Here is a 22,452-nt window from a genome sequence, read left to right on the forward strand (position 1 = left end):
CAACACTCCTCCTACCAGGTCTCTCTGCAACACTCCTCCTGTCAGGTCTCTCTGCAAAACTCCTCCTGTCAGGTCTCTCTGCAACACTCCTCCTGTCAGGTCTCTCTGCAACACTCCTCCTGTCAGGTCTCTCTGCAACACTCCTCCTACCAGGTCTCTCTGCAACACTCCTCCTGTCAGGTCTCTCTGCAACACTCCTCCTACCAGGTCTCTCTGCAACACTCCTCCTGTCAGGTCTCTCTGCAACACTCCTCCTGTCAGGTCTCTCTGCAACAATCCTCCTACCAGGTCTCTCTGCAACACTCCTCCTGTCAGGTCTCTCTGCAACAATCCTCCTACCAGGTCTCTCTGCAAAACTCCTCCTGTCAGGTCTCTCTGCAACACTCCTCCTGTCAGGTCTCTCTGTAACAATCCTCCTACCAGGTCTCTCTGCAACACTCCTCCTGTCAGGTCTCTCTGCAACACTCCTCCTGCAAAGTCTCTCTGCAACACTCCTCCTAACAGATCTCTCTGCAACACTCCTCCTGTCAGGTCTCTCTGCAACACTCCTCCTGTCAGGTCTCTCTGCAACACTCCTCCTGTCAGGTCTCTCTGTAACACTCCTCCTACCAGGTCTCTCTGTAACACTCCTCCTGCCAAGTCTCTCTGCAACACTCCTCCTAACAGATCTCTCTGCAACACTCCTCCTACCAGGTCTCTCTGCAACACTCCTCCTGTCAGGTCTCTCTGCAACACTCCTCCTGTCAGGTCTCTCTGTAACACTCCTCCTACCAGGTCTCTCTGCAACACTCCTCCTGTCAGGTCTCTCTGTAACACTCCTCCTGTCAGGTCTCTCTGCAACACTCCTCCTGTCAGGTCTCTCTGCAAAACTCCTCCTGTCAGGTCTCTCTGTAACACTCCTCCTGTCAGGTCTCTCTGCAATGTTCCACCTGCCAGGTCTCTCTGCAACACTCCTCCTGTCAGGTCTCTCTGCAACACTCCTCCTGTCAGGTCTCTCTGCAACACTCCTCCTGTCAGGTCTCTCTGTAACACTCCTCCTGTCAGGTCTCTCTGCAACACTCCTCCTGTCAGGTCTCTCTGCAACACTCCTCCTGTCAGGTCCCTCTGTAACACTCCTCCTGTCAGGTCTCTCTGCAACACTCCTCCTGTCAGGTCTCTCTGTAACACTCCTCCTGTCAGGTCTCTCTGTAACACTCCTCCTGTCAGGTCTCTCTGCAACACTCCTCCTGTCAGGTCTCTCTGTAACGCTCCTCCTGTCAGGTCTCTCTGCAACACTCCTCCTGTCAGGTCTCTCTGCAACACTCCTCCTGTCAGGTCGCTCTGCAACACTCCTCCTGTCAGGTCTCTCTGCAACACTCCTCCTGTCAGGTCTCTCTGCAACACTCCTCCTGTCAGGTCTCTCTGCAACACTCCTCCTGTCAGGTCTCTCTGCAACACTCCTCCTGTCAGGTCTCTCTGCAACACTCCTCCTGTCAGGTCTCTCTGTAACACTCCTCCTGTCAGGTCTCTCTGCAACACTCCTCCTACCAGGTCTCTCTGCAACACTCCTCCTGCCAGGTCTCTCTGCAACACTCCTCCTGTCAGGTCTCTCTGCAACACTCCTCCTGTCAGGTCTCTCTGCAACACTCCTCCTGTCAGGTCTCTCTGTAACACTCCTCCTGTCAGGTCTCTCTGCAACACTCCTCCTGTCAGGTCTCTCTGCAACACTCCTCCTGTCAGGTCCCTCTGTAACACTCCTCCTGTCAGGTCTCTCTGCAACACTCCTCCTGTCAGGTCTCTCTGTAACACTCCTCCTGTCAGGTCTCTCTGTAACACTCCTCCTGTCAGGTCTCTCTGCAACACTCCTCCTGTCAGGTCTCTCTGTAACGCTCCTCCTGTCAGGTCTCTCTGCAACACTCCTCCTGTCAGGTCTCTCTGCAACACTCCTCCTGTCAGGTCTCTCTGCAACACTCCTCCTGTCAGGTCTCTCTGCAACACTCCTCCTGTCAGGTCTCTCTGCAACACTCCTCCTGTCAGGTCTCTCTGCAACACTCCTCCTGTCAGGTCTCTCTGCAACACTCCTCCTGTCAGGTCTCTCTGCAACACTCCTCCTGTCAGGTCTCTCTGTAACACTCCTCCTGTCAGGTCTCTCTGCAACACTCCTCCTACCAGGTCTCTCTGCAACACTCCTCCTGTCAGGTCTCTCTGCAACACTCCTCCTGTCAGGTCTCTCTGCAACACTCCTCCTGTCAGGTCTCTCTGCAACACTCCTCCTGTCAGGTCTCTCTGTAACACTCCTCCTACCAGGTCTCTCTGCAACACTCCTCCTGTCAGGTCTCTCTGTAACACTCCTCCTGTCAGGTCTCTCTGCAACACTCCTCCTGTCAGGTCTCTCTGCAAAACTCCTCCTGTCAGGTCTCTCTGTAACACTCCTCCTGTCAGGTCTCTCTGCAATGTTCCACCTGCCAGGTCTCTCTGCAACACTCCTCCTGTCAGGTCTCTCTGCAACACTCCTCCTGTCAGGTCTCTCTGCAACACTCCTCCTGTCAGGTCTCTCTGTAACACTCCTCCTGTCAGGTCTCTCTGCAACACTCCTCCTGTCAGGTCTCTCTGCAACACTCCTCCTGTCAGGTCCCTCTGTAACACTCCTCCTGTCAGGTCTCTCTGCAACACTCCTCCTGTCAGGTCTCTCTGTAACACTCCTCCTGTCAGGTCTCTCTGTAACACTCCTCCTGTCAGGTCTCTCTGCAACACTCCTCCTGTCAGGTCTCTCTGTAACGCTCCTCCTGTCAGGTCTCTCTGCAACACTCCTCCTGTCAGGTCTCTCTGCAACACTCCTCCTGTCAGGTCTCTCTGCAACACTCCTCCTGTCAGGTCTCTCTGCAACACTCCTCCTGTCAGGTCTCTCTGCAACACTCCTCCTGTCAGGTCTCTCTGCAACACTCCTCCTGTCAGGTCTCTCTGCAACACTCCTCCTGTCAGGTCTCTCTGCAACACTCCTCCTGTCAGGTCTCTCTGTAACACTCCTCCTGTCAGGTCTCTCTGCAACACTCCTCCTACCAGGTCTCTCTGCAACACTCCTCCTGTCAGGTCTCTCTGCAACACTCCTCCTGTCAGGTCTCTCTGCAACACTCCTCCTGTCAGGTCTCTCTGCAACACTCCTCCTGTCAGGTCTCTCTGTAACACTCCTCCTGTCAGGTCTCTCTGCAACACTCCTCCTGTCAGGTCTCTCTGCAACACTCCTCCTGTCAGGTCTCTCTGCAACACTCCTCCTGTCAGGTCTCTCTGCAACACTCCTCCTGTCAGGTCTCTCTGCAACACTCCTCCTACCAGGTCTCTCTGCAACACTCCTCCTACCAGGTCTCTCTGCAACACTCCTCCTACCAGGTCTCTCTGCAACACTCCTCCTGTCAGGTCTCTCTGCAACACTCCTCCTACCAGGTCTCTCTGCAACACTCCTCCTGTCAGGTCTCTCTGCAACACTCCTCCTGTCAGGTCTCTCTGCAACACTCCTCCTGTCAGGTCTCTCTGCAACACTCCTCCTGTCAGGTCTCTCTGCAACACTCCTCCTGTCAGGTCTCTCTGCAACACTCCTCCTACCAGGTCTCTCTGCAACACTCCTCCTACCAGGTCTCTCTGCAACACTCCTCCTACCAGGTCTCTCTGCAACACTCCTCCTGTCAGGTCTCTCTGCAACACTCCTCCTGTCAGGTCTCTCTGCAACACTCCTCCTGTCAGGTCTCTCTGCAACACTCCTCCTACCAGGTCTCTCTGCAACACTCCTCCTGTCAGGTCTCTCTGCAACACTCCTCCTGTCAGGTCTCTCTGCAACACTCCTCCTACCAGGTCTCTCTGCAACACTCCTCCTGTCAGGTCTCTCTGCAACACTCCTCCTGTCAGGTCTCTCTGCAACACTCCTCCTGTCAGGTCTCTCTGCAACACTCCTCCTACCAGGTCTCTCTGCAACACTCCTCCTGTCAGGTCTCTCTGCAACACTCCTCCTGTCAGGTCTCTCTGCAACACTCCTCCTGTCAGGTCTCTCTGCAACACTCCTCCTGTCAGGTCTCTCTGTAACACTCCTCCTACCAGGTCTCTCTGCAACACTCCTCCTGTCAGGTCTCTCTGTAACACTCCTCCTGTCAGGTCTCTCTGCAACACTCCTCCTGTCAGGTCTCTCTGCAACACTCCTCCTGTCAGGTCTCTCTGCAACACTCCTCCTACCAGGTCTCTCTGCAACACTCCTCCTGTCAGGTCTCTCTGCAACACTCCTCCTGTCAGGTCTCTCTGCAACACTCCTCCTGTCAGGTCTCTCTGTAACACTCCTCCTACCAGGTCTCTCTGCAACACTCCTCCTGTCAGGTCTCTCTGCAACACTCCTCCTGTCAGGTCTCTCTGCAACACTCCTCCTGTCAGGTCTCTCTGCAACACTCCTCCTGTCAGGTCTCTCTGCAACACTCCTCCTGTCAGGTCTCTCTGCAACACTCCTCCTGTCAGGTCTCTCTGCAACACTCCTCCTGTCAGGTCTCTCTGCAACACTCCTCCTACCAGGTCTCTCTGCAACACTCCTCCTGTCAGGTCTCTCTGCAACACTCCTCCTGTCAGGTCTCTCTGCAACACTCCTCCTGTCAGGTCTCTCTGCAACACTCCTCCTGTCAGGTCTCTCTGCAACACTCCTCCTGCCAGGTCTCTCTGTAACACTCCTCCTACCAGGTCTCTCTGCAACACTCCTCCTACCAGGTCTCTCTGTAACACTCCTCCTGTCAGGTCTCTCTGCAACACTCCTCCTGTCAGGTCTCTCTGTAACACTCCTCCTACCAGGTCTCTCTGCAACACTCCTCCTACCAGGTCTCTCTGCAACACTCCTCCTGTCAGGTCTCTCTGCAACACTCCTCCTGTCAGGTCTCTCTGCAACACTCCTCCTGTCAGGTCTCTCTGCAACACTCCTCCTGTCAGGTCTCTCTGCAACACTCCTCCTGTCAGGTCTCTCTGTAACACTCCTCCTGTCAGGTCTCTCTGTAACACTCCTCCTGTCAGGTCTCTCTGTAACACTCCTCCTGTCAGGTCTCTCTGTAACACTCCTCCTGTCAGGTCTCTCTGCAACACTCCTCCTGTCAGGTCTCTCTGCAACACTCCTCCTGTCAGGTCTCTCTGCAACACTCCTCCTACCAGGTCTCTCTGCAACACTCCTCCTGTCAGGTCTCTCTGCAACGCTCCTCTTGGACAATTCTACTAATTCAGCCGTGTTTTTTTCAGCCTTGTATGTGTTGACTGGAGAGTCTGCCCTCATGACTCTCTCTCTCTCTCTCTCTCTCTCTCTCTCTCTCTCTGTGTGTGTGTGTGTGTGTGTGTGTGTGTGTGTGTGTGTGTGTGTGTGTGTGTGTGTGTGTGTGTGTGTGTGTGTGTGTGTGTGTGTGTGTGTGTGTGTGTGTGTGTGTGTGTGTGTGTGTGTGTGTGTGTGTGTGTGTGTGTGTGTGTGTGTGTAGATGTAGAGGAGTGTTCGTCCTACCCCTGTCAGAACGGAGGTACCTGCTCAGACCAGGTTAACGGGTTCACCTGCCAGTGTCCACCTGGGTTTACAGGGACAGTCTGCCAAACAGGTACAGTACCCACTCTACCTTCACACCTAACCATCTAACCACCTCTAACCATCTAACCACCATCTAACCACCTCTAACCATCTAACCACCTCTAACCATCTAACCACCATCTAACCATCTAACCACCATCTAACCACCTCTAACCATCTAACCACCATCTAACCACATAACCACCATCTAACCACCTTTAACCATCTAACCATCTAACCACCTCTAACCACCTAACCACCTCTAACCACCTAACCATCTAACCACCTCTAACCACCTAACCACCTCTAACCACCTAACCACATCTAACCACCTAACCACTTCTTGTTACGGTGCGTGAATGAGGACCCAAAAGCGAATTAACGTAAACAGAGCTTCTTTAATGACAAAACATAGGTAGGCTCAGATGGACCGGCAGATTCCGACAGGACAGGACAAGGTTGCAGCAAACATGACGATAGTCTGGTTCAGGCATGAATAACACAAACAAGAATCCGACAAAGACAGAAACAGGAACAGAGAGAGATATAGAGACCTAATCAGAGGGAAAAAGGGAACAGGTGGGAAAAGGGGTGAACGAGGTAGTTAGAGGAGACAAGGAACAGCTGGGGGAAAGAGGGGAAGAAAAGGTAACCTAATACGACCAGCAGAGGGAGACAGGGTGAAGAGTAAGAACAGGAACAGGACACAACATGACAATACATGACAGTACCCCCCCACTCACCGAGCGCCTCCTGGCGCACTCGAGGAGGAAACCTGGCGGCAACGGAGGAAATCATCGATCAGCGCACGGTCCAGCACGTCCCGAGAGGGAACCCAACTCCTCTCCTCAGGACCGTACCCCTCCCAATCTACTAGGTACTGATGACCACGGCCCCGAGGACGCATGTCCAAAATCCTACGGACCCTGTAGATGGGTGCGCCCTCGACAAGGATGGGGGGGGGGGGAAGACGAGCGGGGGCGCGAAGAACGGGCTTGACACAGGAGACATGGAAGACCGGGTGGACGCGACGAAGATATCGCGGAAGAAGAAGTCGCACTGCGACAGGATTAATGATCTGAGAAATACGGAACGGACCAATGAACCGCGGGGTCAACTTGCGAGAAGCGGTCTTAAGGGGAAGGTTCTGAGTGGAGAGCCAAACTCTCTGACCGCGACAATATCTAGGACTCTTAGTTCTACGCTTATTAGCAGCTCTCACAGTCTGCGCCCTATAACGGCAAAGTGCAGACCTGACCCTCTTCCAGGTGCGCTCGCAACGTTGGACAAAAGCCTGAGTGGAGGGGACGCTGGACTCGGCGAACTGAGATGAGAACAGCGGAGGCTGGTACCCGAGGCTACTCTGAAAAGGAGATAGCCCGGTCGCAGACGAAGGAAGCGAGTTGTGGGCGTATTCTGCCCAGGGGAGCTGTTCTGACCAAGACGCAGGGTTGCGAAAAGAAAGACTGCGTAAGATGCGACCAATAGTCTGATTGGCCCGTTCTGCTTGACCGTTAGACTGGGGGTGAAAGCCGGAAGAGAGACTGACGGAAGCCCCAATCAAACGGCAAAACTCCCTCCAAAATTGAGACGTGAATTGCGGACCTCTGTCCGAAACGACGTCTGACGGAAGGCCATGAATTCTGAAAACATTCTCGATGATGATTTGTGCCGTCTCTTTAGCAGAAGGAAGCTTAGCAAGGGGAATAAAATGAGCCGCCTTAGAGAACCTGTCGACAACCGTAAGAATAACAGTCTTCCCCGCTGACGAAGGCAGTCCGGTGACAAAATCTAAGGCGATGTGAGACCACGGTCGAGAGGGAATGGGAAGCGGCCTGAGACGGCCGGCAGGAGGGGAGTTACCGGACTTAGTCTGCGCGCAGACCGAACAAGCAGCCACGAAGCGACGCGTGTCATGCTCCCGGGTGGGCCACCAAAAACGCTGGCGAATGGAAGCAAGCGTACCCCGAACGCCAGGGTGGCCGGCTAACTTGGCAGAGTGAGCCCACTGAAGAACGGCCAGACGAGTAGGAACGGGAACGAAAAGAAGGTTCCTAGGACAAGCGCGCGGCGACGGAGTTTGAGTGAGTGCTTGCTTTACCTGCCTCTCAATTCCCCAGACAGTCAACCCGACAACACGCCCCTCAGGGAGAATCCCCTCGGGGTCAGTGGAGGCTACTGAAGAACTGAAGAGACGAGATAAAGCATCAGGCTTGGTGTTCTTAGAGCCCGGACGATAAGAAATCACGAACTCGAAACGAGCGAAAAACAGCGCCCAGCGCGCCTGACGCGCATTAAGTCGTTTGGCAGAACGGATGTACTCAAGGTTCCTATGGTCAGTCCAAACGACAAAAGGAACGGTCGCCCCCTCCAACCACTGTCGCCATTCGCCTAGGGCTAAGCGGATGGCGAGCAGTTCGCGGTTTCCCACATCATAGTTACGTTCCGACGGCGACAGGCGATGAGAAAAATACGCGCAAGGGTGGACCTTGTCGTCAGAGAGGGAGCGCTGAGAAAGAATGGCTCCCACGCCCACCTCTGACGCGTCAACCTCGACAACGAACTGTCTAGTGACGTCAGGTGTAACAAGGATAGGTGCGGATGTAAAACGATTCTTGAGGAGATCAAAAGCTCCCTGGGCGGAAACGGACCACTTAAAGCACGTCTTGACAGAAGTAAGGGCTGTGAGAGGAGCTGCCACCTGACCGAAATTACGGATGAAACGACGATAGAAGTTCGCGAAGCCGAGAAAGCGCTGCAGCTCGACGCGTGACTTAGGGACGGGCCAATCAATGACAGCTTGGACCTTAGCGGGATCCATCTTAATGCCTTCAGCGGAAATAACGGAACCGAGAAATGTGACGGAGGAGGCATGAAAAGAGCACTTCTCAGCCTTCACAAAAAGACAATTCTCTAAAAGGCGCTGGAGGACACGTCGAACGTGCTGAACATGAATCTGGAGTGACGGTGAAAAAATCAGGATATCGTCAAGGTAAACGAAAACAAAGATGTTCAGCATGTCTCTCAGGACATCATTGACTAATGCCTGAAAGACAGCTGGAGCGTTAGCGAGGCCGAAAGGAAGAACCCGGTATTCAAAGTGCCCTAACGGAGTGTTAAACGCCGTCTTCCACTCGTCCCCCTCCCTGATGCGCACGAGATGGTAAGCGTTACGAAGGTCCAACTTAGTGAAAAACCTGGCTCCCTGCAGGATCTCGAAGGCTGAAGACATAAGAGGAAGCGGATAACGATTCTTCACTGTTATGTCATTCAGCCCTCGATAATCTATGCAGGGGCGCAGGGACCCGTCCATCTTCTTAACAAAAAAAAACCCCGCTCCGGCGGGAGAGGAGGAGGGGACTATGGTACCGGCTGCAAGAGCTACAGACAAATAATCTTCGAGAGCCTTACGTTCGGGAGCCGACAGAGAGTATAGTCTACCCCGGGGGGGAGTGGTTCCCGGAAGGAGATCAATACTACAATCATACGACCGGTGTGGAGGAAGAGAGGTGGCCCTGGACCGACTGAACACCGTGCGCAGATCGTGATATTCCTCCAGCACCCCTGTCAAATCACCAGGCTCCTCCTGTGAAGAAGAGACAGAGGAAACAGGAGGGATAGCAGACATTAAACATTTCACATGACAAGAGACGTTCCAGGAGAGGATAGAATTACTAGACCAATTAATGGAAGGATTATGACAAACTAGCCAGGGATGGCCCAAAACAACAGGTGTAAAAGGTGAACGAAAAATTAAAAAAGAAATGGTTTCGCTATGATTACCAGAAACAGTGAGGGTTAAAGGTAGCGTCTCACGCTGAATCCTGGGGAGAGGACTACCATCCAGGGCGAACAAGGCCGTGGACTCCCTTAACTGTCTGAGAGGAATGTCATGTTCCCGAGCCCAGGTCTCGTCCATAAAACAGCCCTCCGCCCCAGAGTCTATTAAGGCACTGCAGGAAGCTGACGAACCGGTCCAGCGTAGATGGACCGACAAGGTAGTGCAGGATCTTGAAGGAGAAACAGGAGTAGTAGCGCTCACCAGTAGCCCTCCGCTTACTGATGAGCTCTGGCTTTTACTGGACATGAAGTGACAAAATGACCAGCAGAACCGCAATAGAGACAGAGGCGGTTGGTGATTCTCTGTTCCCTCTCCTTAGTCGAGATGCGGATACCTCCCAGCTGCATAGGCTCAGCACCCGAGCCGGCAGAGGAAGATGGTAGTGATGCGGAGAGGGGGGCAACGGAGAACGCGAGCTCCTTTCCACGAGCTCGGTGACGAAGATCAATCCGTCGCTCAATGCGAATAGCGAGTTCAATCAAGGAATCCACGCTGGCAGGAACCTCCCGGGAGAGAATCTCATCCTTTACCTCTGCGCGGAGACCCTCCAGAAAACGAGCGAGCAAAGCCGGCTCGTTCCAGCCACTGGAGGCAGCAAGAGTGCGAAACTCGATAGAGTAGTCTGTTATGGATCGATTACCTTGACATAGGGAAGACAGGGCCCTGGAAGCCTCCTCCCCAAAAACAGATTGATCAAAAACCCGTATCATCTCCTCCTTAAAGTCCTGATACTGGTTAGTACACTCAGCCCTTGCCTCCCAGATTGCCGTGCCCCACTCACGAGCCCGTCCAGTAAGGAGAGATATGACGTAGGCGACACGAGCAGTGCTCCTGGAGTAAGTGTTGGGCTGGAGAGAAAACACAATATCACACTGGGTGAGGAACGAGCGGCATTCAGTGGGCTCCCCAGAGTAACACGGCGGGTTATTGATTCTGGGCTCCGGAGATTCGAAAGCCCTGGAAGTGGCCGGTGGATCGAGGCGGAGATGGTGAACCTGTTCTGTGAGGTTGGAGACTTGGGTGGCCAGGGTCTCAACGGCATGTCGAGCAGCAGACAATTCCTGCTCGTGTCTGCCTAGCATCGCTCCCTGGATCTCGACGGCTGAGTGGAGAGGATCCGAAGTCGCTGGGTCCATTCTTGGTCGGATTCTTCTGTTACGGTGCGTGAATGAGGACCCAAAAGCGAATTAACGTAAACAGAGCTTCTTTAATGACAAAACATAGGTAGGCTCAGATGGACCGGCAGATTCCGACAGGACAGGACAAGGTTGCAGCAAACATGACGATAGTCTGGTTCAGGCATGAATAACACAAACAAGAATCCGACAAAGACAGAAACAGGAACAGAGAGAGATATAGAGACCTAATCAGAGGGAAAAAGGGAACAGGTGGGAAAAGGGGTGAACGAGGTAGTTAGAGGAGACAAGGAACAGCTGGGGGAAAGAGGGGAAGAAAAGGTAACCTAATACGACCAGCAGAGGGAGACAGGGTGAAGAGTAAGAACAGGAACAGGACACAACATGACAATACATGACACTTCTAACCACCTCTAACCATCTAACCACCTAACCACCTCTAACCACCTAACCACCTCTAACCACCTAACCACATCTAACCACCTAACCACTTCTAACCACCTAACCACCTCTAACCACCTAACCACCTCTAACCACCTAACCACATCTAACCACCTAACCACCTCTAACCACCTAACCACCTCTAACCATCTAACCATCTAACCACCTCTAACCACCTCTAACCATCTAACCATCTAACCACCTCTAACCACCTAACCACCTCTAACCACCTAACCACCTCTAACCACCTCTAACCACCTAACCACCTCTAACCATCTAACCATCTAACCACCTCTAACCATCTAACCACCTCTAACCACCTCTAACCATCTAACCATCTAACCACCTCTAACTACCTAACCACCTCTAACGACCTAACTACCTCTAACCTCCTCTAACCACCTCTAACCATCTCTAACCACCTCTAACCATCTAACCACCTCTAACCACCTCTAACCATCTCTAACCACCTCTAACGACCTATCCACCTCTAACCACCTAACCACCTCTAACCATCTAACTACCTCTAACCACCTCTTTTCTGAACTCTCCCTTCTTACTCTATCTACTTCTCCCTCCTACTTGCTTGATTTTTACGCAATACAACACCATCTATCCCATACTCCTGTTCTGCATCACATACTTTCTTGGCGAATTATATGTTAATCTGATAATGCACAAACCAAAATGATTTACTTGATCTATTCTATTACTTTGAGCCTGAATTTCAGCTCCTTTACAGCTGTGTCCAACTCCTCTTTCCTCTCTGTCCACTGTCCCCCTCTCCTCTCTTCTCCCCTCTCCCCCCAGTTCTCCCTCTCTTCTCCCCTCTCCCCCCAGTTCTCCCCTCTCTTCTCCCCTCTCCCCCCAGTTCTCCCTCTCTTCTCCCCTCTCCCCCCAGTTCTCCCTCTCTTCCCCCTCTCCCCCCAGTTCAGCCTTGTATGTGTTGACTGGAGAGTCTGCCCTCATGACTCTCTCTCTCTCTCTCTCTCACTTTCTCTCTGTATGTGTGTGTGTGTGTGTGTGTGTGTGTGTGTGTGTGTGTGTGTGTGTAGATGTAGAGGAGTGTTCGTCCTACCCCTGTCAGAACGGAGGTACCTGCTCAGACCAGGTTAACGGGTTCACCTGCCAGTGTCCACCTGGGTTTACAGGGACAGTCTGCCAAACAGGTACAGTACCCACTCTACCTTCACACCTAACCATCTAACCATCTAACCACCTCTAACCATCTAACCACCATCTAACCACCATCTAACCACCATCTAACCACCTCTAACCATCTAACCACCATCTAACCATCTAACCACCTCTAACCACCTCTAACCATCTAACCACCTCTAACCGTCTAACCATCTAACCACCATCTAACCACTTCTAACCACCTCTAACCATCTAACCACCATCTAACCACCATCTAACCACCTCTAAACACTTCTAACCATCTAACCACCTCTGACCATCTAACCACCATCTAACCACCTAAGCACCTCTAACCACCTAACCACCTCTAACCACCTAACCACCTCTAACCATCTAACCACCTCTAACCATCTAACCATCTAACCACCATCTAACCACTTCTAACCACCTCTAACCATCTAACCACCATCTAACCACCTCTAACCACCTCTAACCATCTAACCACCATCTAACCATCTAACCACCATCTAACCACCTCCAACCATCTAACCACCTCTAACCATCTAACCACCTCTAACCATCTAACCACCTCTAACCACTTCTAACCATCTAACCACCTCTAACCATCTAACCATCTAACCACCATCTAACCACCATCTAACCACCTCTAACCATCTAACCACCTCTAACCATCTGAACCGCCTCTGACCATCTAACCACCATCTTACCACCATCTAACCACCTCTAACCATCTAACCACCATCTAACCATCTAACCACCATCTAACCACCTCTAACCATCTAACCACCTCTAACCACCTCTAACCATCTAACCACCTCTAACCATCTAACCACCTCTAACCATCTAACCACCTCTCACCATCTAACCATCTAACCACCATCTAACCACTTCTAACCACCTCTAACCATCTAACCACCATCTAACCACCATCTAACCACCTCTAAACACTTCTAACCATCTAACCACCTCTGACCATCTAACCACCATCTAACCACCTAACCACCTCTAACCACCTAACCACCTCTAACCACCTAACCACCTCTAACCATCTAACCACCTCTAACCATCTAACCATCTAACCACCATCTAACCACTTCTAACCACCTCTTACCATCTAACCGCCATCTAACCATCTAACCACCATCTAACCACCTCTAACCACTTCTAACCATCTAACCACCTCTGACCATCTAACCACCATCTAACCACCTCTAACCACTTCTAACCATCTAACCACCTCTGACCACCTAACCACCATCTAACCACCTCTAACCACTTCTAACCACCTCGAACCATCTAACCACTTCTAACCATCTAACCACCTCTAACCACCTAACCACCTCTAACCACCTAACCACTTCTAACCATCTAACCACCTCTAACCACCTCTAACCACCTAACCACATCTAACCACCTAACCACTTCTAACCATCTAACCACCTCTAACCACCTCTAACCACCTAACCACCTCTAACCATCTAACCACCTAACCACCTCTAACCACCTAACCACCTCTAACCACCTCTAACCACCTAACCATCTAACCACCTCTAACCATCTAACCACCTTTAACCACCTCTAACCACCTCTAACCATCTAACCACCTCTAACCACCTATTTTCTGAACTCTCCCTTCTTACTCTATCTACTTCTCCCTCCTACTTGCTTGATTTTTACGCAATACAACACCATCTATCCCATACTCCTGTTCTGCATCACATACTTTCTTGGCGAATTATATGTTAATCTGATAATGCACAAACCAAAATGATTTACTTGATCTATTCTATTACTTTGAGTCTGAATTTCAGCTCCTTTACAGCTGTGTCCAACTCCTCTTTCCTCTCTGTCCACTGTCCCCCTCTCATCTCTTCTCCCCTCTCCCCCCAGTTCTCCCTCTCTTCTCCCCTCTCCCCCCAGTTCTCCCTCTCTTCTCCCCTCTCCCCCCAGTTCTCCCTCTCTTCTCCCCTCTCCCCCCAGTTCTCCCTCTCTTTTCCCCTCTCCCTGTCCCCCCTCCCCTCCATCCCTGCTGCTCCTCCCTGTCCCCCCTCCCCTCCCCTTCCTCTCTGCTCCCCTCTCCCCCCAGTTCTCCCTCTCTTCTCCCCTCTCCCCCCAGTTCTCCCTCTCTTCTCCCCACTCCCTGTCCCCCCTCCCATCCCTCCCTGTCCCCCCTCCCCTCCCTCTCTCTGCTCCTCCCTGACCCCCCTCCCCTCCCTCTCTCTGCTCCTCCTTGACCCCCCTCCCCTCCCTCTCTCTGCTCCTCCCTGTCCCCCCTCCCCTCCCTCTCTGCTGTCTCCCTGACCCCCTCCCCTCCCTCTCTCTGCTCCTCCCTGACCCCCCTCCCCTCCCTCTCTCTGCTCCTCCCTGACCCCCCTCCCTTCCCTCTCTCTGCTCCTCCCTGACACCCTTCCCCTCCCTCTCTCTGCTCCTCCCTGACCCCCCTCCCCTCCCTCTCTCTGCTCCTCCCTGACCCCCCTCCCCTCCCTCTCTCTGCTCCTCCCTGTCCCCCCTCCCCTCCCTCTCTGCTGTCTCCCTGACCCCCCTCCCCTCCCTCTCTCTGCTCCTCCCTGACCCCTCTCCCCTCCCTGCCTGCTGACTTGCTGCCTCTCCTCATTCCTGTGGAGACATATCTTCTCTAATAACATTCACAGCCAGCAGCGCATATTTTCAGTGTGAGGGGAGAGGCGTGGCGGATATATTAATCAGCTGAGTAAATATCCTGTGTGTGTGTGTGTGTGTGTGTGTGTGTGTGTGTGTGTGTGTGTGTGTGTGTGTGTGTGTGTGTGTGTGTGTGTGTGTGTGTGTGTGTGTGTGATTCTGCCTGCAGACATTGACGAGTGTAAAGACAGACCCTGCCTCAACGGAGCGCTGTGTGTGCCAGGTGTCGACAGCTTCACCTGTGTGTGTGAGAGTGGCTACTCTGGGACTCTGTGTGAGACAGGTGAGTTAACAGGGGTCCTGGGAGGGGGGGGGGGGTCATGTGTAGGGGGTGGTGAGTCAACAGGGGTCCTGGGAGGGGGGGGTCAGGTGTAGGGGATGGTGAGTCAACAGGGGTCCTGGGAGGGGGGGGTCAGGTGTAGGGGATGGTGAGTCAACAGGGGTCCTGGGAGGGGGGGGGGGGCGGGTCAGGTGTAGGGGATGGTGAGTCAACAGGGATCCTGGGAGGGGGGGTCAGGTGTAGGGGATGGTGAGTCAACAGGGGTCCTGAGAGGGGTGGGGTCAGGTGTAGGGGATGGTGAGTCAACAGGGGTCCTGGGAGGGGGTCAGGTTTAGGGGATGGTGAGTCAACGGGGAGGGGGTCAGGTTTAGGGGATAGGCATCTCTCTCCCCAGAGGAAACGCTCTCTGCTCTCTACATTACATCTCATCAGTCTGGCAGATGTTACTTCATCCAGAGAGAGTTTCCATGAAGCCAACCTGTGTGGTCTGATTGATATCTTCTAGCAAGGAGACTGTTCAGCTGCAAACACATTGGATGTATATCTGGTCGTTCTCTCTGGGGGTCACAGAGTGTATGGACCTACAGAACTTTACTGAACTCAGAGCTGTCTTCAAATGTCCAACTCTTTTTTTCCTCTCTGTCCTTCACTGTCCCCCTCTCCTCTCTTCTCCCCCCTCCCCTCCCCTCCATCACTGATGTCTCCCTGTCCCCCTCCCCTCCCTCTCTGCTGTCTCCCTGTCCCCCCTCCCCTCCATCCCTGCTGCTCCTCCCTGTCCCCCCTCCCCTCCCTCTCTGCTGTCTCCCTGTCCCCCCTCCCCTCCATCCCTGCTGCTCCTCCCTGTCCCCCCTCCCCTCCCTCTCTGCTGTCTCCCTGTCCCCCCTCCCCTCCATCCCTGCTGCTCCTCCCTGTCCCCCCTCCCCTCCCTCTCTGCTGTCTCCCTGTCCCCCCTCCCCTCCCTCTCTGCTGTCTCCCTGTCCCCCCTCCCCTCCCTCTCTGCTGTCTCCCTGTCCCCCCTCCCCTCCCTCTCTGCTGTCTCCCTGTCCCCCTCCCCTCCCTCTCTGCTGTCTCCCTGTCCCCCCTCCCCTCCCTCTCTGCTGTCTCCCTGTCCCCCGTCCCCTCCCTCTCTGCTGTCTCCCTGTCCCCCCTCCCCTCCCTCTCTGCTGTCTCCCTGTCCCCCCTCCCCTCCCTCTCTGCTGTCTCCCTGTCCCCCCTCCCCTCCCTCTCTGCTGTCTCCCTGTCCCCCCTCCCCTCCATCCCTGCTGTCTCCCTGTCCCACCTCCCCTCCATCCCTGCTGCTCCTCCCTGTCCCCCCTCCCCTCCCTCTCTGCTCCTCCTTCCTGTACCAGTTGGGGAGTGCCTTGACCTGGTTTTCTGAAATGTGTCCCAAATGGCACCCTATTCCCTATGTACTGCACAGACCAGGAAACAAGGTCACTACCTTCCTATGGGCTATATTCAAAAGTAGTGCACTATGTAGGGAATAGGGTGCCAGCCCGGTGTAACATCCTGGTCTTTCACTAAATTAGGGGTTATTGATGAAACAAGAACTGTTGTCCTGTACATATTAGATCCTGTATTAGATCCTGTATTAGATCCTGTACATATTAGATCCTGTATTAGATCCTGTACATATTAGATCCTGTATTAGATCCTGTACATATTAGATCCTGTATTAGATCCTGTACATATTAGATCCTGTATTAGATCCTGTACATATTAGATCCTGTATTAGATCCTGTACATATTAGATCCTGTATTAGATCCTGTATTAGATCCTGTACATATTAGATCCTGTATTAGATCCTGTACATATTAGATCCTGTATTAGATCCTGTACATATTAGATCCTGTATTAGATCCTGTACATATTAGATCCTGTATTAGATCCTGTATTAGATCCTGTACATATTAGATCCTGTATTAGATCCTGTACATATTAGATCCTGTATTAGATCCTGTACATATTAGATCCTGTATTAGATCCTGTACATATTAGATCCTGTATTAGATCCTGTATTAGATCCTGTACATATTAGATCCTGTATTAGATCCTGTACATATTAGATCCTGTATTAGATCCTGTACACATTAGATCCTGTATTTGATCCTGTATTAGATCCTGTATTAGATCCTGTATTAGATCTTCTATTCGATCCTGTGTTTGATCCTGTATTAGATCCTGTATTAGATCCTGTACATATTAGATCCTGTATTAGATCCTGTATTAGATCCTGTATATGTTAGATCCTGTATTAGATCCTGTACATATTAGATCCTGTATTAGATCCTGTACATATTAGATCCTGTATTAGATCCTGTACACATTAGATCCTGTATTTGATCCTGTATTAGATCCTGTATTAGATCCTGTATTAGATCTTGTATTCGATCCTGTGTTTGATCCTGTATTAGATCCTGTATTAGATCCTGTACATATTAGATCCTGTATTAGATCCTGTATTAGATCCTGTATATGTTAGATCCTGTATTAGATCCTGTACATTTTAGATCCTGTATTAGATCCTGTATTAGATCCTGTACATATTAGATCCTGTATTAGATCCTGTATTAGATCCTGTATTAGATCCTGTATTAGACCCTGTATTAGATCCTGTATATGTTAGATCCTGTATTAGATCCTGTATTAGATCCTGTATTAGATCCTGTACATATTAGATCCTGTATTAGATCCTGTATTAGATCCTGTATTAGATCCTGTATTAGATCCTGTATATATTAGATCCTGTATTAGATCCTGTATTAGATCCTGTATTAGATCCTGTACATATTAGATCCTGTATTAGATAATGTACATATTATAATCTACATGTTATACTGTACAGTACTCTATAATACTATATAATATTATATAGTACTATATAATACTGTACAGTGCTGTATAATACTATATAATACTATTATATCCTGTTGTACATTTAACGATCTATTGTTTCTACATGGGAGCAAATTGTACCTTAATACCAGACAGCTGGTAAGTAAAAGAAGTTCCCGAATCCAGCTCTGCTTTTTAGGAGATCAACACACAGACAATAAAGCACTATGCCATTCCACTGAACAAAGATGAATAGGAGAGGTTCCTTTGACCGGATATTAGTATCTAGAAAATGTGTCTATTCCAAATCCCATTTACAGTATATCAACTTCCACCTTCAATAGTTTCTGAATTGCCCTCTTGACTCCCTCTTGACTCCCTCTTGACTCCCTCTTGACTCCCTCTTGACCTCCTCTTGACCTCCTCTTGACTCCCTCTTGACCTCCTCTTGACTCCCTCTTGACCTCCTCTTGACTCCCTCTTGACTCCCTATTGACCTCCTCTTGACTCCCTCTTGACTCCCTCTTGACTCCCTATTGACTTCGTCTTTACTCCCTCTTGACTCCCTATTGACTTCGTCTTTACTCCCTCTTGACTCCCTCTTGACTTCGTCTTGACTCCCTCTTGACTCCCTCTTGACTCCCTCTTGACTCCCTCTTGACTCCCTCTTGACCTCCTCTTGACTCCCTCTTGACTCCCTATTGATTCCTCTTGACTCCCTCTTGACTCCCTCTTGACTCCCTCTTGACTTCGTCTTGACTCCCTCTTGACTCCCTCTTGACTGCCTCTTGACCTCCTCTTGACTCCCTCTTGACTCCCTATTGACCTCCTCTTGACTCCCTCTTGACTCCCTCTTGACTCCCTATTGACCTCCTCTTGACTTCGTCTTGACTCCCTCTTGACTCCCTCTTGACCTCCTCTTGACTCCCTCTTGACCTCCTCTTGACTCCCTCTTGACCTCCTCTTGACTCCCTCTTGACCTCCTCTTGACTCCCTCTTGACCTCCTCTTGACTTCATCTTGACTCCCTCTTGACTCCCTCTTGACCTCCTCTTGACTCCCTCTTGACTCCCTATTGACTTCGTCTTTACTCCCTCTTGACTCCCTCTTGACTTCGTCTTGACTCCCTCTGGACTCCCTCTTGACTCCCTCTTGATCTCCTCTTGACTCCCTCTTGACTCCCTATTGACCTCCTCTTGACTCCCTCTTGACTCCCTCTTGACTCCCTATTGACCTCCTCTTGACTTCATCTTGACTCCCTCTTGACTCCCTCTTGACTCGCTCTTGACCTCCTCTTGACTTCGTCTTGACTCCCTATTGACCTCCTCTTGACTCCCTCTTGACTCCCTCTTGACTCCCTCTTGACTCCCTCTTGACCTCCTCTTGACCTCCTCTTGACTCCCTCTTGACTCCCTCTTGACTCCCTCTTGACCTCCTCTTGACTCCCTCTTGACTTCGTCTTGTCTCCCTCTTGACTCCCTCTTGACTCCCTCTTGACCTCCTCTTGACTCCCTCTTGACCCCCTATTGACCTCCTCTTGACTCCCTCTTGACTCCCTCTTGACTCCCTCTTGACTCCCTCTTGACCTCCTCTTGACTCCCTCTTGACTCCCTATTGACCTCCTCTTGACTCCCTCTTGACTCCCTCTTGACTCCCTCTTGACTCCCTCTTGACCTCCTCTTGACTTCCTCTTGACTCCCTCTTGACCTCCTCTTGACTCCCTCTTGACTCCCTCTTGACTCCCTCTTGACCTCCTCTTGACCTCCTCTTGACCTCCTCTTGACTCCCTATTGACCTCCTCTTGACTCCCTCTTGACTTCGTCTTGACTCCCTCTTGACTTCGTCTTGACTCCCTCTTGACTCCCTCTTGACTCCCTCTTGACCTCCTCTTGACTCCCTATTGACCTCCTCTTGACTCCCTCTTGACTCCCTCTTGACCTCCTCTTGACTCCCTCTTGACCTCCTCTTGACTCCCTCTTGTCTCCCTCTTGACTTCAGTTTTCTCTTCAATTCGTGCACCTTGGAGCTAGTGTCATTGTTCCCTTCCCTATTCCATTTCAAATCAAATCAAATCAAATCGTATTGATCACGTACACACGGTTAGCAGATGTTAATGCGAGTGCAGCGAAATGCTTGTGCTTCTAGTTCCCGACCACACAGTAATATCTAACAAGTAACCTAACAATTCCACAACAACTACCTTATACACACACACGTGTAAAGGGATGAAGAATATGTACATAAAGATATATGAATGAGTGATGGTACAGAACAGCAGAGGCAAGATGCAGTAGATGGTATAGAGCACAGTATATACATATGAGATGAGTAATGTAGGGTGTGTAAACATGATATAAAGTGGCTAAGTGATACATTGATTACATTCATGATTTCCATTATTAAAGTGGCTAGATTCCCCCCCCCCCCCCCCCCCACATTGATGAACTAGGCTTGATGTTCTTGTTGTGTTTGTGCGGTTACATTCCAGACATGGACGAGTGTGTTTCCCAGCCCTGCCTGAATGGAGGACAGTGTAACGGCCAGGTGAATAGGTACAACTGCACCTGTCCTGTTGCCTTCACCGGAACACACTGTGAAACAGGTGAGGCTACTGATCCATCTCTCCTTCTTTCAACAGGAAGTACTATTCAACAGACTCCTTCCCAAATGCCTCTATAATTCCTTATGTAATGCACTCCTGATGAATTTGTATCTGGCCCTTCAAAAAAGTTTGAGAACCCCTGGTATAGAGAATAGGGTCGCATTTGGGAGGCATCATGACTAATCCTGCCAGTTAGCACCAGCTAGACCGTGTCTCTTCCTCTCTCTCTCTCTCTCTCTCTCTCTCTCTCTCTCTCTCTCTCTCTCTCTCTCTCTCTCTCCTCTCTCTCTCTCTCTGTTTACCTCTCTCTCTCTCCTCTCTCTCTCTCTGTTTACTTCTTTCTCTCTCCTCTCTCTCTCTCTCTGTTTACCTCTCTCTCTCTCCTCTCTCCCCCCCCCCCCCCCCCTCTCTCTCTCTCTCTCTCTCTCTCTCTCTCTCTCTCTCTCTCTCTCTCTCTCTCTCTCCCCTCTCTCTCTCTCTCTCTCAATTTCCCCTCATGTTAAGAACAACGATTCGTGATAGAAAATGTTACCATTGGCGGCCGGCAAGTTCTACTTCCTGCTCTCTGTTTGGCTTCCTGTAACAGATTTAAATGTTTTTTTTCCCCTTCAACTGAGAGGGCAAGTTAAGAAACAAACCCTGACGAACCCTCACTCTGGGAGGATGAGATGGGTGAGGCTCTGTCACAAAACGGAAACCTATTCCTATTATAACCCGAGCATTGTAGTGCACTAGAAAGGAAATGAGGGTGCCATTTGGGAGCACCGTGAGCATGGCTAGGAGCTCTATGTCAGAGTGACCTGACGGTTTTGTTTTAAAAGTTTTTTTTTACAGGCGTCGCCTGTTTTCACAGCCTCGGCAACGGTGTGGTTAGCTAATGGTTGAGAGAGGAGGCCTGGGCTCTAGGCTTTCTCCACTATAAAGAGCGACAACAACACAAAACGGAGAGAACGAAAGAAAGAGCTCCCTTTGTGTAATATTGATGTGGTGTAGTAGTAGTATGTGAGGCATTTTCTCCTTGCCTGAATAATTATTAGACTCAACATTTTCCGCTAGAAAGCCCTGAAGCCTTTTGAAATGTTCTTTCATAGAGTTGGTGTTGGTGGTGGTCCAGGTGAATTCCTCATTGGCTCCTCAAACTGACAATCAAACAGGTAAAAGCTGTTATAATAAGAACTATGTATTTCTCACATGAGAGGGAATCTTTTCTTATTCATCTTTTTTTTTTTTATTACATTGAAAACAATTCTTACAAAGTACGCTACTTGCCTGTTCCCCCATTGGTGTGTTGTTTTTGCATCGCACACCGTCTTGCCCTGGCAGCCCTGGTATCGGCATTTAACCCACATCGGCTGTTACAAATCTGTGTCCAGACGCATCCTAAAACGGCCATCTTTGTCCTCTGTCTTGCAGTGTCTTGTCAAGGGGAGGGCTGTGAGAACCGTTCGACCTGTGAATTCCTCGGCCCTGGGAACCACAACTGTACCTGCATCCAGGGTTTCTATGGTGACAACTGTGAAGGTAGATACCGAAGCCAAAAGCCTCAGCTACAGATGTTGGATCTTAATTTGACCAGTATTGTCACAGCAAAAAATAAACGTTTAGTCCATAATGTTGCTTGAATGGTGGTTAGGCAAATAGCTGGGCAAAATTAGACTAATCGTGTGTTAGTGCGGGTTTTCAGTGAATTTATGTCAATCATAAAGCTCATCTGCAGGCTGTGCAGGAAAATTCTCAGTAACAAAAGAGTGATCGAATTAAGATCCTACATCTGTAAGTAGGCAACTCTAGCTGGACAGAGAGGAGGGAAAAGCTACAATATCTTATATGTTATCCCACAGGTAGTGGACCTGAGTCTGCTCTAGCTGAAGACAGTAGGACAGGAAGCTACAGACAGGTAGTGGACCTGAGTCTGCTCTAGTTGAAGACAGTAGGACAGGAAGCTACAGACAG

General features: G+C 50.8%; 1 protein-coding gene and 1 long non-coding RNA gene across 3 annotated transcripts in view; one reads left to right on the plus strand and one right to left on the minus strand.

The window, feature by feature from the left end:
* The window catches only part of LOC149983633 (uncharacterized), a 452,711-nt gene that overhangs the window by 323,338 nt on the left and 106,921 nt on the right, over nt 1–22,452 (minus strand). The window lies entirely within an intron of this gene.
* The window catches only part of sned1 (sushi, nidogen and EGF-like domains 1), a 130,232-nt gene that overhangs the window by 47,509 nt on the left and 60,271 nt on the right, over nt 1–22,452 (plus strand). For both annotated transcript variants that reach the window (XR_016496374.1, XM_036978927.2), the window contains exons 6-11: nt 5,463–5,576; nt 12,019–12,132; nt 14,952–15,065; nt 20,386–20,499; nt 21,591–21,653; nt 21,913–22,020. Coding sequence is in view for 1 of the 2 variants with exons in the window: in XM_036978927.2 (XP_036834822.2) it covers nt 5,463–5,576; nt 12,019–12,132; nt 14,952–15,065; nt 20,386–20,499; nt 21,591–21,653; nt 21,913–22,020 (627 nt within the window). In the remaining variant the exon portion in view is untranslated. The remainder of the gene's footprint in view (nt 1–5,462; nt 5,577–12,018; nt 12,133–14,951; nt 15,066–20,385; nt 20,500–21,590; nt 21,654–21,912; nt 22,021–22,452) is intronic.

This window comes from Oncorhynchus mykiss, chromosome 5, assembly GCF_057628025.1.
Source record: "Oncorhynchus mykiss isolate SJ-2025 chromosome 5, ASM5762802v1, whole genome shotgun sequence".
In the NCBI taxonomy this organism is placed as follows: Eukaryota; Metazoa; Chordata; class Actinopteri; order Salmoniformes; family Salmonidae; genus Oncorhynchus; species Oncorhynchus mykiss.